At 43.5% G+C, this 19,185-nt stretch overlaps 1 protein-coding gene and 1 pseudogene across 8 annotated transcripts in view; both read right to left on the bottom strand.

Annotated features, from left to right (window-relative positions):
• The window catches only part of Cemip2 (cell migration inducing hyaluronidase 2), a 77,488-nt gene that overhangs the window by 9,258 nt on the left and 49,045 nt on the right, over window positions 1–19,185 (bottom strand). For all 8 annotated transcript variants that reach the window (XM_006231166.5, XM_008760299.4, XM_006231163.4 and 5 more), the window contains 6 exons: window positions 17,362–17,539; window positions 15,376–15,591; window positions 11,903–12,111; window positions 6,236–6,418; window positions 3,663–3,882; window positions 839–937 (listed from right to left, as the gene is read on the bottom strand). In XM_006231166.5, coding sequence (XP_006231228.1) covers window positions 839–937; window positions 3,663–3,882; window positions 6,236–6,418; window positions 11,903–12,111; window positions 15,376–15,591; window positions 17,362–17,539 — 1,105 coding nt within the window. The remainder of the gene's footprint in view (window positions 1–838; window positions 938–3,662; window positions 3,883–6,235; window positions 6,419–11,902; window positions 12,112–15,375; window positions 15,592–17,361; window positions 17,540–19,185) is intronic.
• On the bottom strand, window positions 6,425–11,896 carry Eif4a1-ps7 (eukaryotic translation initiation factor 4A1, pseudogene 7; annotated as a pseudogene).

Here is a 19,185-nt window from a genome sequence, read left to right as displayed (position 1 = left end):
GAAAAGATGATGCTCTCTCTTTGCTTTTTTTAAAAATTATGTTCCTAAAAGAGACCTTCAAAGAAAAGGACGAAGGAATTTAGAAGCCATCATTTCACATATTTTAAAACAACTGGGAAGTTTATTTTAACTCCCAAAACAAAATTAACCATGATTTTCTTCATTTCTAATGAACATGAGAATTATTCCCTAATGAAAGGTGCCTTTCCCTCTGTGATGGTGAATGGAAAGAAAGTAATGTAAACAGATTTTTAACATTAGCCCAAGAGTAATCGATAAACAATCCACTTGAAAAAAACAAAACAAAACCTACACACAACTGTTAAAGAGGCATTTCTACTTCAGTTGCATCTCTGCCATCAGTAAATCAAAGGGGATGACAAACCCATGACTGGTCCAAGAAATAATGACTATCATCACTAGGATTAAAGATCAAAGCCAGAAGCCACCGCAGTTCACAGGTGTGTGGGCTGTACTTGGCCAAAAGGCCATGAAGCAATGCTGTGATTTGATATCTGTGCTCCTACAAATTCCTATTTTGAGAATCTGGTCCCCTATGTGAGGGCATTAGGAGGTAGACTGAGCTTTGTGGAATAACAGGGAAGCCTCTAGGAATGAGTCTAAGCTACAACCAAGAAGGGATGGGCCACAGAGAAGACACGCAGTCTAAGAGCCAGCAAACCAGCCCTCCCTCCATGTCACTCCTAACACTGCCTCGGTCTAGGACTTCCCAGTTCTAAAACTGTGAGCAGTAGGTTTCTTTCCCCTCTAAACTACCTAGTCTGTGGCAACATGGTACAGCCTCGAAAGGACTGAGGCCACACCAGACTGTACTTACGGAAATAACAGATGGTTCTCCACGTTGAATTTCTGCTTTCCCAGGGGACTGGAATCGAACAGGGAGGTAGCTCTTGTGAGGGTCACTGCTGAACACCATCTAGACAAGAACACATTGCATCCGTAAAGGCTACTGCATGCATTCCCACAGGTCCCTCAAAACACACTCAAGTGTAGCAATGGCACATCACATACTTAGCATACATTTCCACACACAATCAAGTCAATACAATTAACTCAGTAATACGTGTAAGCATAAGTCACTGTAAACATTTCACGGAAAATCGGGCGTACATCTTTTTTAAAAATTTATTTTTAATTTTATGTATTTATTATATCTATCTGTCTCTCCCTGCCTATGTATGCATGTGTGTGCAAGTATATGTATGTCCATGGAGGCTTAGAAAGAGCATCAAATCCCCTAGGACCAAGGAGCTACAAATTGTTATGAACCAAGCTATCCTGTATCAGTTCCAGGAATCACACTCCTATGTTTTGCAAGAACAGGAAGTGATCTTAACAGCCGAGCCAGCTCTCCAGTCCTAGAACACGTCTTTTTAAGAGACCTTTGTCAGATCAATTATCCTGAAATGAGGTTCATCAATCTGGGACCAAGAAAAGTCTCTACATAAGGAGGGCTATAGTGTTAACCAACGTCTAGTGTCCTGAACAGGGCCAGGTCTCAGCCCCCTCACACAGAGCCAGCCAGCCATTCCATTCAGGCTCCCATTTCCCTCTTCTTTTACGCCTAATAGTCAAGAGTCGTCCTCCGCTTCCCAACAGGACCTCCCATTCTTTCCTGCTTCCCTCCTTCCTCTGATGCTGTCCCTCCCACTTTCTCCTTTCCCTTTCACTCCTCCAATTCACTCTTGGTCCTTAAGGTCCACCTCCCTGACCAACCTGTCTAATTCACAGTTCCTAGGCAGAGGAACAGCATATGGTTCTTATAAATCACCATCAACAGTTTCACCAAGCGATATTTGGGGAGTTGGGTATTTCTTCTGAGTCCTAATTTGGGGCAGAGTTCTGGGAGTTTTTCTAATTATTTCTAACACACATGTGTTTGCTCTGAGATACAAACACTTTCCTCAAATTTCCAAGTAAACACAACGCTCCCAAACACTTCCAATGCACCACAGCTGTGCGGCCAGCCTGCACTGACGTCTGTGTCCCGTTTTCGTTGTGAGATGTCTCTACTGTAGACTAGGCTGGCCTCAAACTTGAAGTCCTCATGTCTCGACTTCACGAGTTTGCAGATATAGGTATATATAGCCACATATGGCATCAATATTCTTGTAATGAACTCTTCTATGTGTCTATGAAATAGCAACTAAGAATGCTAAAAGTAGAAGAGAAAGCCTTTGGGGACTTTGGGGGGAATAGCCCAGGGCACCAATGATGATCAAGTCATTTTGAAAAGTTATCAAGTGTCTTTAGTAAGGAAGGACATTCCGAACAATGGGCTACAGAATTCAGTATCCCTCAATATTACCTAAAGGTAAAAATATTACATGGGTCTCTGGAGCCCAGGCTGGCTTTGAAATTGACACCCAGCAGTTTTTTAATAATTTACTATTACCACCTCACTTTCTCATATTTGTTAATGATCTTTGCTCTCCCGGAAGCCAGTCAACAAGTGCCAAACCCTGTCTGCATGAAGGGTGCTTGCATGAGGGTGTATGTATGTAGATATGGGTCTTACAAGGCTCACATAAATTTTTATTTTCTTTGCTATGCCTCGGCCAGAATGTAGGGCCTTGAATACACTAAACATATACTCTTCCACAACACACGCTCTACCATGCCAGCTCTCTTTTTGGTGTGTGTGTGTCTGTGTGCACGCTCATTCTCTTGCAAAGCTCTTGCTTGCTCACTGTGCCCAGAATCAGCATCCTCCCGGCTGTGGGGGCTGCTGGTTCGGGCTGGAGCACTAACTCAGTAGAATTACCATACAGTAGGAATTCCCAGTGACAGACAGGTTCCCAGGGGAGGCTGGGCCAGAAGCACAATGTCAGAACCATCTCTCCCTTCGCCTATATTTGTTTCTATATTAAGTGTGTCAGGTACTTATTAGTTCTCAATTTCTTTTTCCTTTGGAACTGGTCTGACTTTCCTTAGGACCCCATCTGTGTGCAATTCTAGCAATTTACTTCAACTGCCATTTTTTTTTTCGAGCTAACTGGAACATATTCGAAGAAAGAGCATATCAAGAGGAGCATTTTACTTCTAGTCAAAGTCAGTCTGCATTTTCATTTACAAGAAAATAGCATGGGCTTCAAAATAGTGACCGTATGCCTTAAAAAAGAAAAGTTTTGACATGAGATGGAATTGAAAACAAAGCATTATGGGGCACGGTGGCACAGGTCTATAATCCCGTACTGAAGAGGTAGAGGCAGGAAGATCAGGCATTCACGTCATCCTAAGCTTTATAGTAAGTTCAAGATCATCCTTCACTTGATGAGTCCACATAACTCCAAAAACCATTAAATACGCATGGATGAATAGCTTCACAATACGTTTCGACATATACACCCAATAGTGCTATTGAAACAGAATTCTAAACCTAGGAAATAAAGAATTTTAACCAGCACTGTAACCTTTAATCAACTTATCATCAATAAATTAATCAAGAGGAAAGATACTTTTGCTAAAAATGGGGAGTGTTCTGCTTCTTATGAGCAACACATTGTATTAAAACCCTAAATTCAAGGGGTGTCAGCATGTATTTTTAAAGTTGCAAGGTAGATGCTTCAAAGTCAAGTGTTCCTGGTGCCAAGACAAGAAACTCTGACTTTCCCAAAGGCCCTCTCGTGTTCCCTGCTTACCTGGTGGGTGCCACAGCCTTGACAGAACCCGGTGAGCATGGCTGGCATGCGCTTGACTGCCGAGGGTTTCTTGTAATACTGTGGGTACGCTTTGGCCATGCAGTTACTCATATCTTTGGAGTCTGTGGCTGCCTGAATCTTGACTCTTTCACATCCCTGAGATGAACAGTAACTGTGGCCATCTCTGTGGCTGTGGGCTCTGAGATACAGAAACAATAACCTGTAAAACAGAAACCAATTAATGTTAGTCCCTCTCAGAAGCGTAACATTTCTCAACTTGACTCATGGCCAAGGGGATATTTCTCCAATAAAGTAACTCTTCCTTAAAAGAAAAATAAATTGCAAAGCTAATAAAATGTCTCGGTCTCCTCTTTATCCCCCTAGTGCAACAAGTCAAATTTGTGACTGCCTTGGGGAGCATGGTGGAGGTTGCATTCAGCTGTCCTGAAAGACATCAGAGTTGATTTCTTGTTTAAATTAGTTCAAGGGATCATCTGAGAGGATGGAATTTAGTGTGTCTCAAAAACTCCATGAAAACTATATTTATATTGAGCTTAGAATATAGGGCATTCATATCAGCTGTTTCCTTTGTTGCTATTGCTCATAAGTCACTGTGGAAAGAGGAATAATAAAACAGTGACTATACTATAACTTGTTTAACGAAGGCTAAGACAGTCAAAGCCCCATGGTGCTTTCCAAGAGCACATGGGCCTGTAGCCTATTCTCCTTAACTGGGCCAAAACCAGGCTAAGGGAACAGTTTCAACAGTCCTGAATTATAGTCTCCCTACCAAGATGATTAGAAAACCCAAATTCTAAAACATGCTACAGCATTGTCTGAAAACCGAGTGTTTCCAAACCGAAGAAGTCAAGCCAGATTCAAAGGACTATCTGATAAAATGTGGCTGATTACCAGAAACCAAGAGTTCACGTTCTAAGATGAGGCCCATGGCCAAGGAAGTTACAACTCAAAGGTAAGAATACAATCAAAATGGACTGTACAAAATTCTCAAAGAAGAAACAAAACACGCCTTTAATTCTAGCACTCAGGGGACAGGACAGGTTGATCTCTGTGAATTCAAAGGTCGTCTACACAGAGAAAGTTCCAGGCCAGACGAGTGCAAAATGAGACCCCGTCTTTCCCCCAACCCCCAAAAAGGTAAGGAAATTGATAACTGTCCCAACATCTAGTAATTCTAGCACAAATAGTTAAAGAATAATAGAGACCTAAATAGGCAAAAGCCTTTTAATATATAATTTAAATTGTCAAAATGAATAGAATTAAAAAGAAATAGGTCTTCAGAAACTGGATTTTTTTTTAATACCCAAACCAGAAAATAATGTCGTGTCTTTGTGCATGCGTAATCACTAATTTATGGCCACTGGAATGCCCTTTCAAATTTGGGTGCTCCACTCATTTTGTAAAAATTAAACTGAGAATGTGAAAATTCTGTCACCAGAAAAAATAAAGGTCCAGTTAAGACTATTCATATTTAATTAGAGGTTGGAAATTGGAGACTCTTAAGATGACCCCACTGACTGCTGGGGAAGACAGTACTAGAGGACAATGAGTTGCTTCATCAACAGAGGTTAACCAAATAATTAACAAACGAATCCCAGCTTCCCCCAGCAACCTTGCTCCCAGTTCTTCCCCATCTGAGCCTTTTGTCTTTCCCAAGCATGCCATGCTAAAGTTAGCTCATGCCTCCATGCATCTGTGGAGTTTCCTCTGCCTGAGACTCCTCGCCCAGCTGTTTCTCCCTTCTCCCAATTGCCCAAGGATTAGCTAGTGTGATACCCAATTCCCTGGTTACTCTAGGTAAACCTGTTAGTTACCCACCAAGGCACATTAACTACACCGCTGTCGGACTCACAGCATTTAGGGTTTTCACTCTCTAACACCTTCCTTCGGTAACTGAGTTTACTGGAGACATGAACCCATCTTCCTTGGTGTCTTTACACCTAGATGGTGGACTGTTGGCCTAGGAGAGTCAGAAGGAGCATGCTACTTGCTGGAGAGAAGAGAAGATCAAGCCTACCATAGCCCACAGGCTGAGAGACTGTAACTGGACAAAAGCAGACAAAGCCACCAGGACCCCAGGAGAGCAGGATAAGAATTAAAAAGTAGAAAGATGCACGCAGCCTAGAGAAAGTTGGAAGCAAACAGGCCATGGTTACACAGTGATGTTTAAAAACTCATGGTCAGCTTGAGAAATAACCTTAGGTTAGAAGGGGGGAAAAGGGCTTTCAGTGGAGTACAATCAATATCCTACATAAATAATTATCACAGAGTTGTTGTGGAGGAGCGAATTAATCTTACTTTCAGTTGGGCCTAGCGATGGCTCCTGACAATGATAATCTCTTCCCCTAAATTGCCGTAATAAGTGAACAGCAAACGTCTTCCGTTGAGTCCTACTGCCAGCTACAATCACCAGTCACTTCAGCTTCGCTCCTAACCCCTAACGGTGACGCGCAGAAATGCCCACTAGCGCCCTGCTGAACACATCAACACCCGGGATTCTGAGCTCTGCTACAGAGCCAGCGATGTTCTCATTCAGTGCTCCCACGAATTACCCTGTGCCAGAGTCAAAGTAGAATTTTCTCTCAGACGGCTTCTTCTGCAGCTCCTCCATCGACTGCGCAGGCTCGTACTCCTCGATTCTGGATAAGGAGCCGTTCTGCCGCTGCAGAAAGCCCACGGTCACCTGAAAGCTCGTGTTGGACGGGTAACAGAGGCCGACCCGGATCCAGTCATCCCTTTAAGAGAGAGAGAATTCACACTCGAGTCGCTCTCTTCCGAACACCGCAGCATACGGGACTTTGAGGCTGATTTCTCTCGGCCTTTCAAGTTCCGAGCCTAGTATACATATCTAGTCCCCAAATACCTTGTAGTAATATGTGGACAACAGAGATAGGATCTAACAAAAGTACGATACGAATACCAAAACTTGGTTTCAAGAGAAGCTGGAACTTATTTGAGAACTAAAATTAGGTAACAAACGGTCTAAACAGATAAAGTTCACGCTGGATATGGGAACGCTAACATGAAACCACCAACAATGGTTTTGCCAGCTAGTTAAACTATTTGAGAGAATGTCTGAATACACGCGCACGCGCGCACACACCCCTTTTAAAACTACAGTTCAGTGATTGTCTAACGGCATAAATGAGAAAAATGAAGGCATAACCATGTATCCATACTTCCAAACTACTCCAGTATCCCTCCTGAATGTCCTTAGAGATAAAACTATTTCTTTAAAAAAATTATAATATTTTCTTTGAGTATTTTCTTTTGTGACATTTTTTATTGTGGTGACCTGCATAGACCCTAAAATGTGTCCCTTTGAGCGTTTTGGCTTGTGCAGTTCAGTGCATTACTTATATAGCCAAGGCTGTGCAGCCGCCACCACTGGCCATGTCACAACCGTCCCTATCAGTGTACAGAGCTTTAATATGGAGCAAGAATTTAGTACTGGTTCACACAGTGTACCAAGTAGTTTCACTAAGGAATACATATGGATGCAGACAAAAAGCTTTTAAAGCAAAGGTGTCCTATGAAGTGTTGTTAGTGACAGCAGAAGGGGTTAGAAAACCTCAATGGTCATAGTTGTTTAAACAGCTACAGCCTCAGCTCAGAGCTCAGACAAACCTGAGGGTGAAGGGAAATGGGGCCACCATGCTTGTGTGCCTCGCTTTAGTCAGGATTAAGGACTGGCTCCATTTTCTTTTTGTTTGTCTCTATTTTCCTTATTTTGCTTAATAAGTACAGCATTTAAATGTTTAGTGTTATTTGCAGGAGTAGAGCAATGGCCTTTCTGTAATTACACTAAATTCAGAAAATTATTCATCTCTTCCTCTTGCCTCTGCCCACCATATAATTTTTATGAACTTTCAGCTAATTAGGCTCGGAAAAGATGACTTTATTTCAAGCTCATGTTGATTTTTCAAACTCTGGGCTCACCCTTTTCCCTTTAAAAGCCTTTTTTTTTTTTAATGCAGAATTGAATGGAAAGTTTCATTGTACTTTCTAGAACTGGCCCATCATTTCACTGAACTCTCTCACCTCAAACTCCTGACCCAATTTAACAGAACTTCCCAGAACAGGGCGCGGACGACTCTGATCTTTCCTCATTGGCCTCTCTGACTCACTGGGAAGTCAGGCGGGGCCTGAGGAAATCGTACCAGGAGCGCTACAGACCGAAGGTGAGGAGACTGCAAGGGGCTGCTGCGGGGATCTGGGCAGAGACGTGGGTGGCCTAGATTCAGCCACAACCTGTGAAGGCTGCACTGGAACTACGCAAATGACACTGAGGAGCAGAAATGACAGTTTGCCACGTGGGAAGAAAACCACAGGGTGAGCATAGGAGTAAGTGCCGGGCATTGAACAGAGAGGAAACCGAGGGTTCATTCAGACCAACCTCCCAGGAAGGCTTCACCACCGTGAGTACACAGCCTTGGAAGCGAGCTACTTGTGCCCCAAATCCCAGCCCTCTCTTTATTTCAACTGCTTCGTAAGCAAATTCCAACAAGTCGAAAAATAAACAGGGAAACCAATTTTCAGGTATAGGTTTGAGCAACTGCATGGAATCCCATGAGCTACCGCACAATTCCATCAGCTTCCACATTTAATCAAATCCAATTAACTAAAACAAAATCAAAAACAAACACTATAATTGTTCTGAAATATACTTTTCCTTTCCACGCTTCTTAAATAATGAAGTATAAAACTGCTTACAATGCTTTAACATCGAAAGTAATCGGATGATCAAAGCATACAGAGGCGTTGAAATGTGAATCACGTGCAACTATCATGTCATTTCATCTAAGGATGTGAACATCTATAGAGTTTAATATTTGGAAGGCGTCTCGCACCAGCTCCCCAGAGACATGGGGAAATCACTCCCCCTCCTTTCTAGTCTAAACTTTCCCCCTTTCTCTGATGTTCCCCAAATCCCATTCATCAAATCTACCATTCTGAGCCCAACAGGCACTTTCTCAACTCTGGAGTTTGAACAAGACCGACAAGTGAGAGAATAACAACCCCTCCCTCTGTCCAGGCTCTGCCCCCCAAGGCAGAGCGTGAGATTAGTACTCCTATCCACTGTCCGCCAAGGAAGACTTGAAAGACGAAAGGAGGGGGGGGGGGAGGGAGGAGGGGAGGGGGAAGGAGAGGGGGAGGAGGAGGGGAGGGAAGGGAGGAGAGGGGGAGGAGGAGGGGGAGGGGAGGGAGAGGAGGAGGGAGAGGAGGGGGAGGGAGGGGGAGGAGGAGGGGGAGGAGGAATCTATTTACTCACTATTTTTCCCATCTCTCTAATGTGAAATCATTCATCTTTATATCAACTGACACACAGTAAACAAATAACTTAGTAAAAAACACAGTCCTGGATTAAATGTGACATTATGAAGACAGACAACTGTTTAGTTGAGACAGTGTGGCGAGACATTATTATGAAAATCTCTCTTACAATCTAAGTCTCTAAGAGATTGGATTTCTTTTTTTTTTTTTCCTGAGAAGTGATACCTATTCTAAGAGATAAAATGAAAAACAAGGCATTCATCCCTTGGCTCCCTTTCCTCCTTACTCCAAGTGTTCTTCAGCTCCCCAGGACTGACCCCTGGTCAGGGCCAGGTAGCAGGACAGCCACTCAAATGAAGTCCACGAGACTGAGGGGCTTCTCTTCAATGGAGCTCCAGTAGAGAACCTCAATGTCTGCAAGTCTTCCTGCCTTTTGCTGTCACCATGTTAGTAGCCACCCCCTTATGATCAAACTGACCACCATGCCCAATTCTGTGGGCATAGCTTGCCTTGTTAGTAAGACAGTCAGAATTGATAGCTTCTGGTCAGTAGGTCAGTAGTAATTAATACTCTCCTAGAACTAGACTGAAACTCCCTCAGGGTCATGTCTTGTGCCTTTTAGTCCCTATCTCCATCCATGGCAGAAACTATGAACTCCCAGCCATGCATCTTCTCAGTGAGCAATCCAACTTCCTTTGGGTATTGATAAAGATTTCTGCCTGGATGACAGAGTTTCATAGTGTGACGAGCTTGCACTCCTCTCCTTCCACATTGATGGATATTGCAGATACCCTCCAGGGTCGATTCTTCCTTCTTGACAAGAATCTGAACTTCTCAGGGACCCTGAGGACGTTAGAAAGCATTGTAGCCGACAACAATAATGATAGTGCTGAGCTTTTAGAATATATCATAGATGTTGTCCTTGACCGCATAGCTTAACATCTCACCAGCTTCATACATACAAACACTTTGATGTATTTGGGGGCATCTCCAGTTAAGCTTGTCCACCTGGCCAGGAGTACTCATGATGATATTGGGGGTGATAAGCATGTATTGGTACCCCCTCACCAAATATGCAAGACAAGAGGCACCCATGCAGTCCCCTAGTGTTGTAACTATATTTTATGTCAGCTGAGTCAACTCATGAGCGGGTGCCAGAACTGTGGCACGGAACAGCCCTTAGATCCAGTTCAATCTGCTGGAGAATGATAAGGCAAATGTAACTGTTTCCCCAGCCCCAGACTAGGCTTCAGAAGATACCCACTTGGCACGGTGAAGAATGGCTCCCCGCTGGATGGCAGAAGGCTTCTCAAAACCATAGGCATTAATCCCACAGAGGAGGGATTCTGAGAGTTTCATATCGTCAAAGCTGTCACAGTCTCATTCCAGTGACTCCTGACCATGCCTTCAGGCGCCACCCTACCAGGGATGGACCAAGAATCCTGACTTGATCCTTAGTGAGACTGGAACTTTGACTGGACCTCACAGGCAAGCTAAGAATCAAGGTCACTTAAGACCGAAGACTTCCATGGTACTGTGTACTCAACTTGTCTGATCAACCTGCCTTTAAGAGGACAGTGTACAAACAACCTTACTGGAACTTTCTATGTCATCAGTTTCTACAAACTAATACACAGCTGTAACCTTAAGTTATGTACTCTTCCGTGTGCTGACCCAGAGTGTGTATTTAGTTAACGTAATAAATGCTGCAGAAAGCAAATAGGTTGAAAGCAACCGTGTAAAACAAATGTCCACCACAGAGGCCAGAAGCCACGTGGACACAGGTTGGTAAAACTGTCTGCAACTTGCAGTTGTTTGTTATCTGGGGCAGCTGGGCTCAGTGAGTCAGGAAAGCTTCATTCCTTGTGGAACTCCAAGATTTCTGGAAAGTGTCCCTCATTCCCTCCCCATGTGATGCTTTCTGTGCTGTTCAACATTAAGAGTGAAGCCCTTTGTTAAGGACACAGACACAGATGCAGACACAGGACAGAGACAGACAGACAGCATTCAGGGAGGCAGGTCCAGACTCATACAATGAACAGATTGCTGACAGTAGACAGGGAAAGAGAGGAGGAGAGAATCCACAGCAGGGCTTGGTACACCTACTAGAAGGAAAGATGCTTTGATTCTTCTGTGTAGTGTAAAACCTACACATTTTAGGGACTCAGATTACTACAAATGTACTTCAACTGACACAGACAGGACAGAATCCTTAAGGCAGGGTAGGAAATATCTGGTATGGGTGCCCACCACTCCTTCTTCTTGCCCTAACAGCTATTACCAACCAATCACATCACCTTCCTCTGTCCAGTCTCTGCTTAGAGTACAAATTCTTTCAATTTTTGTCAGCTATTATGATTCGTACCATAATTCCAGCACTTTCGAAGCTGTGGCAGAAGGACTGTCACAATGTCAAGGCCAGCATGAACTACATAGCAAGGTTGTGGTGTTCCTCTTCCCCACAGGGAAAGGGGGCGTGGAGGGAGGCAGTGAAAGAAAAGAGAAAAGAAAAAAGGCCAGCCTTTTAATTTAATTGAATTTTCCGCAGGCTTACTCAGAAAACCACATAAAACTGGGGCCAGCTTTCGGAAACTGCAGCACTCAGCAGATGGTATTAAAACCTATCTTTTGAGCAGATGACATAGCTTAGAGTAGAACTCTTGCTAACATGCTTGAAGTCCTGGATCCTATCCCAACTACCTCAGGAAACAAAGAACAGAGCAAAGCAGACTCCACTGTGGGACAGCCTTTCTGTACACAATACCCTGACGACAGAGAGAGGAAACATTTAAAAGGCCAAATCAATTTGCATAATCAGTATCACAATCATACTTCCATCTACACAGCCTAGAAAGCTTCTCCACAAGAGTAAAGTGCATGAAATGGCTTTAAGTCGTTACTGTTTTCTCTGCAGTGACGCGCAACGACAGAAAGGGAAACATTACTTGTTGAAGTTCACGAGGTACAAGAAAGTGGTACGTGGCGCTGGGCCACTCCAGTGGATGGTGTAGCCCTTCTCCAGCATGACGACAGGCTGGTACTGTGGGGAGATGGCCCGCTGGTTAATGCCCCGAAGCACCATTGGGTGGGATGGGTATTCGTCTCGCGTGATGATCATGCTAAGATTCGGCGTGTTCCACGTCTGAACATACACCTGTAAGAAAAAGAAAAGAAAGGAAGTGAATAGAAGACTAAGCTGCTCCAAGAACTTACCAGAACACATCAAAGGTCTCTCTATTTTGAAAAGAGAGACTCTGTGGTAAGTGCCAGACCAAATAAGCAGTGTAAGCCAAGTGGTGTAAGCCACACTTACAATGCAGCCTGCGTACGCTAGACACGGCTAAAACCAGATCCTCACTCTGCTAGCCAGTATCGTCATCATGTCCACCACCACAGGCCAGCTTAGTCATCCAAACAGAGAAGGTCTGTGGCTCGTCAGAGAAGCCCCTCCATCTCAAGAGCTCACAGCCAGAGCAAATCAGCAAATGCCAGGGAAAACTGATATGGCCCAGGCAAGTCTAAGACTTCCCTCTGATCCACGGGATGGAAAATTCATATCTGAGAGCTCTGGCTTTACTCTTCCATGACCTCTACTTGCCCAAGAAGTCATTTATCACCTATTCAAAAGTAACAGTTAAGAAGCTCACTACTGCATCTGGAAAAACATGTTAAGTTTAGATAAACTGGAAAGTCCTGAATCTTTTCCAGTAGCATTTGAACCACGGTCCAGGCCAAACTAAAGCCTTCCACCAAGGCATCCTCCACCACACAGCCTCAGAACAATTTCCTAAAACAAATTGATAGCCAGCAACACATTCTCCAGGAGAGTAAAATCATATGCAGAACACTGACATTTACCAAAAATTCACTGGTCTCCTCTGCGTCCTTGTTCACGCTGGAAACAAACAACAGGAATTCTGTCTCCTGTTGCTTCCCCCTTCTGCCACAAATGCATACTATACTTACTCCTAAATAAAAGCAAACAGCTATATATCTGGGCTTCTGCCCAAATTTCAAATCTTCAGGAAAGAATTTCTGACCCATGGTTCTCCCACTCCTAGTCTCCCAGGAAGCATAAATGACTCAAGGCTTCCTTCAGCTACAAATAGAAATAAATCGAATGATTACGTTCCTATCCCAAACAGCATTACCAATCCAAAGGGCCAAGGGGTTGACTGAGCTATGAATGAGAACATGCAGTGTTTAGCTAAAAACTAGAACTTATGAAAATTATGAGCTATTATAACCATACACCACATACTTTACAGACATACAATATCTTCATTAGTGAACATTCATCATCTTCAGTCAGCCTGGCTTGCACAGCACACATGCACCACACACACACACACACACACACACACACACACACACAAACACACACACATATACATATACATACATACACACACACATATGCATACATACATACACATATGCACAAACACACATTCATATGCACACATACACACACACAAATACAAACATACACACACACACACACACACACATAGATAGCAAAAAAAAATTTTCATAAAAACTGCAGCCACTCTAAAAAAGAGCAAAGGTTCCTTATTTTTGTTCTGGTTTTAATGTTATAGTATCTGTAGAGTCTAAGTATTGATGGGGGACATTTAATGTGGACCAGGGCAATTCCAAAATGAAACTCAGGGACCCCCTTTTAAAGCCCCTCTTTCCTTCCTTGTTTTGCTGTAGGTAACTCTCCATCCACTCCTTGACCTTCAGCGACTTGTTCCTCTGTGTCTGTTCTTTTCCCCATCCGTTCACAGGAATGAGAATTCCCACAACAAAGGCACTAATGAAATAAACAGGAAACGCTGTCCAGTCTTCATCCCTCTTCAACCCTTGTCTACAGAGAACAAGTTTTTTTCTACAGAGACACTTTTTTTCTTAACTTTAGAGTAACACTCTTGTACAATCATTTCAAAGTCGGGAGAATAATGAGGAATTCTGTTCTAAGGAATGTCAGCCACAGAAGGCTAAGAAGATGAAAACCACATCAAACTTGGGGTACTCAGGGAAGCACTGAGGCAAGAACCCACAAACACATGCACTTGGCTGCTAAGCCTCGGTCAGTGGCAGGGAGAAACCACACAATAAAAGAGGCATCTGGTGTCGGCTATCGCAAGCCAGTGTGACTTAAGAGTATCCCTTGTTCTTCCTCCAATTCCCTTCTTTGTGCTCAAATCAGCCCCTTCTTTTATTCTTTGTTCCCCTCTGATTTTTTTTCTTTTTTACTTTTTGAGATGCTGTCTTACTATGTAGCCCGAGTTACATGAAGTAGCGCTCTATCTGCATTGGTCTCCCAAATGCTAAAATCACAGCCATGCACCACCACGCCTAGCTTAGCAATCTGTCATTAAATCCCACACTTTTCCTGCCCTAAATATGGGGCTAAGGAGTCTGCCCGCCCTCCTCCTCCAAATGGGTAATTGATGCCTCGGCTCTGTAAGATCGTCCTCCATCATCTCACTATTAAAACCAGCCTTCTGGCTTTCAGCCCTGCTCTTCAAATGGCAGCAGCATCCCCAATGGCGGCCGGACTACAAGCTGAGTGTATTCCATGAAAGTGTCCTGTCCTGTCATTGTCCTCCTTGTGCACGGCCAGAATACCTTTTAATTTACCTAACTCACATTTCAGCACGTAACAGAATCCAGGCAGTCTGACTCCAGAGTCTATGCTGTTAACTGTGCATACTTTCCAAGTAAGCCTCTCCTCTGTTAAAATATACACTAGCCTAATGATTTCAAAGAAGTATTTCCCCATATATCTGTGCTATCCCTTTCTATCTCTGCAGACTATCATAACACAATTAGGGTTTCCCAGGACTCCTTCCTGTCTATTTATTTCCAAACCTCAGTTCCTTCCTTGGAACCTTATTCTTTCTCGGTTACTCACTGATAGTCTATCTCAAAGTCAGACATCACAGAGATTAGGACCAGGAAAACAAAAGAGAAAATTCCCTCGAGGAGACACACTTGGAACGCAGTAAGAAAAACCCTAAGGGTTAAGAAGCACCAGACCTACCTATCTGTTACGGTGCCTGCCTGCAGTCTCAGGATACAGGAAGTGGAGACAGAGCCAGGAGAATTACCACATATTCCAAGCCAGCCTGGGCTGCAGGGGGACCTTGCCTCAGAAAAGGGAACGTGGTTTCTCTTGTCCTGGCAGCATCTCAACTGTATCACAAAGTACATTAACCATACCCCTGCGGCTGACTTGCTTCTTTGACTTAACTAGTTTCAGAGAGCTTTTAACAAAATGTTCTTCTTTTCTCTTCCAGGGCCACTTGCTTTCCTCCCCTCTATCTCTATCAAGTCTTGCTTGGGACACCCCCAGTCACCCTGCAGTCACCACTGCCAGGAGCTGCAGGTCTGGACCACCTGCCGGGCCTACCTGGGCATAGGTCCCACTGCAGACCACTGCATTCCACTTAGTAACGCTGACACAGTTTGGATGGCGGATCAGGTAGTTGTCCATCCTTCCTACATAGGTGTCCTTGTATCCTGTCACAGAGCCATCAATGTCGTGGAAGATGGAGTTCTTATCACCATCCAGCTCACAATCCTCAAACCAGGGGCCAGGCTTTCCAAAGAAGACGTTCAGAGAGACCTGGCGGCAGAGAGGACCAGAAGCATCACAACGGAGCCTGCCATAGAGCCCACGGTACTTTTACAGCTTTCCTGATGAGGCATAGACGTCACACGCCATTGATGTCAACCATGGTAGCCAGTTGATCTGAGTTCTACAAAATGACATGCTTGAGCAAAAACATTTCTAAAGCCTAACTGGGAAGCATTAAACTACAACTTCATCTTTATTCTTTTTTTCCACTTAAATGATAAAGCTGGGGGGAGAGAAAAGTAAAACCAGCCATACTGCTTTGTAAACTATTATTAATTCCACATATAGCTGGGTGTGGAGGTACACGTCTTTAATCCTAGCACTTGTCAGGCATCAGATCTCTGTGAATTCCAGGCCAGCCTGGTCTAGAAACCAAATTCCAGGATGGCCAGGACTTATATACAGAAAAGTCCTGCCTCAAAAAAAATAAAATAAATAAACTCCATGGGTAAGATTCTGTGCATTCCCTGTTTTCGAATTAAAGCTGAACTAAAGAAAAACCTATTCAAATACACCAATAATCATTTTACTTCACCCTGAATCATCCAGGGTGACCTCACTAGAATCTGCTGAAAGCAGGTGCTGTCACATCCCTGATCATAAAACATGCCCGCTTGGTAACATCATGGCAGGCATTTACTGCGAAGCCTTTCCTAAGAGGCCAGGGACGTCGCTCAGTTGGGGGAACTCTGGCCAGAGTATGCTAGACCCTGGTTTGAATTCCTAGCACAGTAGATAAAGATGAAATAAATCCTTCACTAAACACATAGGGTCCAGTTAGAAAGCAGGCGTTCTATTTATAGCTTTTAGCTACTTCCTGTTAGGAGAAAACCATGAACGTTTTTCGAGGCACACAAAAGCACTTATACTCACTCTGTGCGCTCGCCAACCAGGGACGCCTGTGCATCAACAACACATCTAAACGATAAGCACCTCAAAGGAAAATAACGTTGCTCGGAGTTGAGTGGCGCTGGGTTCTTGGTGCTATTGTTGCTTTATCTCCCACTTTCACCAACTGTTCCCAAGGCATCCCCACCACAGTGAGGATGGAGGAGACCACTACAGATTCTCTTAGGCTATGGCTTTTGAAAAACCCACCACAAGCCCTACTTTAAACCAAGCCACTCCGAGTTTTGTGTGGATGTGATGAAAAAGAACAGTAAGCTTTGTTCTAGTTTTGGCTGTCTGTGAGTCAGAGAGCTGGAGGCTCAGTCTCTCTTACGTCACTGCTGTGGATTATGGGTAATGGTGAAATGGCTAGGAAAAATATTCTGGGGCAACTGGCAGTTGCCATATGAATTCTAGGTCTTCTTTACATTCTTCAGTCTAAACCCGATTTCTACCACACTGCCCCAGTATGCCTCCTTATACCAACTTTTTGTCCCTGAGTACACTACAAGACACAGAAAAATGTTATCACCAGGCAGAAACCAAATCTCTTAGTGGAGATGGGTTTACTGTCCAGCTTACCACTCAGTATCCCCAAAACTCTTAAGCCATCTTGTTCCTATGAACCTGGACACTCTACCCATATCTCCACTCTAAGTCATTACTGATCTTGTTGAAGACATCATCTCATGTCAGAAATAGTCCAAGTCACACCACTGTGTTCCCACCTGAACCCAATGGGATCCAGCATGTGAGTTAGGAATGGCTACTACTGCTTGTACTTTTCTCTCTGTCATTCGGACTCAGTGCAAATCCTTTGTTGACATCTCCGCCACAGTCCCTGTGGAGAAGCCATGGGAGTATTCTTACCTGTGGACCAAACTTCACAAGAGAGACGTTATTCCTGGGTGTTGTCTGCCAGGAATTCTTCATGAGGAAGCCGATTGCGCTGCTGTACCTGTCTGGAGTTGGCACATATTTTTTGAACGTGCTCTTTGTGAGATGAATAGGCCCGTCATAAATCTGAAAGCCTCGGATTGGGAATGTCCTACAAAAATGCAAGATATGTTTAATAAACGTGGGCCTGACTCTTTCATGGCATTTATGTTTTTTTGAATACTGCTAAGTCTTCAGTAAGCAGCAGATAAAATTTCAAGAGACCCAGTAAGCGAGACACAAGCCCTAATATCATGAAAATACAGGATCTAGGAGAGACTTAAAGAAAAGGTGCAGATAATTAGTGCTTTGGAGACAACGTGCTAGAGCAGACTGGGTAGGAACAGACCTGCTGCTCTGGTACAAGAGAGGTCTCTCCAAAGAACTGACTTAAATTTCCTGAATCAACTCAGTGGTGATGCTTTACTCAGAGCTGGGGGATGAAGCTCAGTGTTTGTCTTACATGACCAAGGTCCTGGGTACCATTAAAAAGAAATGAGGACAATGAGGAAAAGAAGGAAGAAGAGAGAAGGAGGTTTTACTTGGTAACTCTTTGTGGTTTTGTTCTAAAAGATAAATCCGTGAGCAGAGAACGCCTCCTGTCCAGTCATGGAACCAAGGTAAATAGGCAAAACCTAAAAGTTTGTGAGGATGTGAAGTCCCAGGCCTCGAGGCCTGTGCTGTCAGAGGGACGAGCTACATTAAAACTCTTAGTGTGCCACTCTTCTTCCTCTCTTATTCTCATAATCACTAACCAGAATTAACGTATAACAGAAATGTTTTAATTTGTGACTTCATTACAAGAAAGTGATCTTATTTAAACCATAATATATAATATTCTGAACTCCTTGGGTTTCTTCCCCTATCAAAGCTTTTAAAGTATTTGTTAAAGGATAACTCAGAGGGTTTCTACGGCAGCTGACCTGTACCTTGGCAGAGTTTGAAACAAGAATGTTTAGACTAGCGAGAAAAATGAACTGTCTGATTAAAACTATACTTTATACATAGACTCTGGGCACATAAACCAACAAGACTATAACATAAACCAGACAAGACTATAAACACAGTCAAATAAAGCCTGAGTTCTTCATTAATCCAGGAGCGAGTTTTTGCTTTTTTTTTTTAATCCTCTTTAACAAAGATACAAAAAGCATTTTTGAAATAAAACTAGCTGTCAAAATTTAAAAAAAACAAAAAACAAGAAAACATAAATAAGCTAGTCATGGGGACTGGAGAGATGGCTCAGTGGTTAAGAGCACTGACTGCTCTTCTAGAGGTCCTGAGTTCAAATCCCAGCAACCACGTGGTGGCTCACAATCATCTATAATGGGATCTGATGCCCTCTTCTGGTGTGTCTGAAGACAATGACAGTGTACTCCCACACATGAAATAAATAAATAAACCTTTAAAAGAAAATAAGCTAGTCAGAATCTCACTACAGCCCATACAGCTAACAGCCTGTGCTTCTGTAAAACGCACAGGCAGAGGCAAGTACAGAATAATCATAAAGTGTCCGAGCTGCAGCCAAACTCAATGGGTTCAAATCCCACCTCCACTACTTAACAAGCTCTCATTTACAAAGCAGGAGGATGCAGGATGTACCTGCCTGTGTTTTGAGAGGGTCAAGTGATGGTGAGCTGCCTAGCACAGGCCTTGGCAAGCACTGATAAATATTAGCTATGGGAGATTCTTGAAGTACGGCTGAGGATACATTTAGGCCCCAAGAGCATCTCCTCAAGTGTACGAAGATTTGGGTTT

Source organism: Rattus norvegicus, chromosome 1 (genome assembly GCF_036323735.1).
Source record: "Rattus norvegicus strain BN/NHsdMcwi chromosome 1, GRCr8, whole genome shotgun sequence".
Taxonomy (NCBI): domain Eukaryota; kingdom Metazoa; phylum Chordata; class Mammalia; order Rodentia; family Muridae; genus Rattus; species Rattus norvegicus.
The sequence above is the reverse complement of the archived record's forward strand: the minus strand, read 5'-3'. Positions and strand labels throughout refer to the sequence as shown.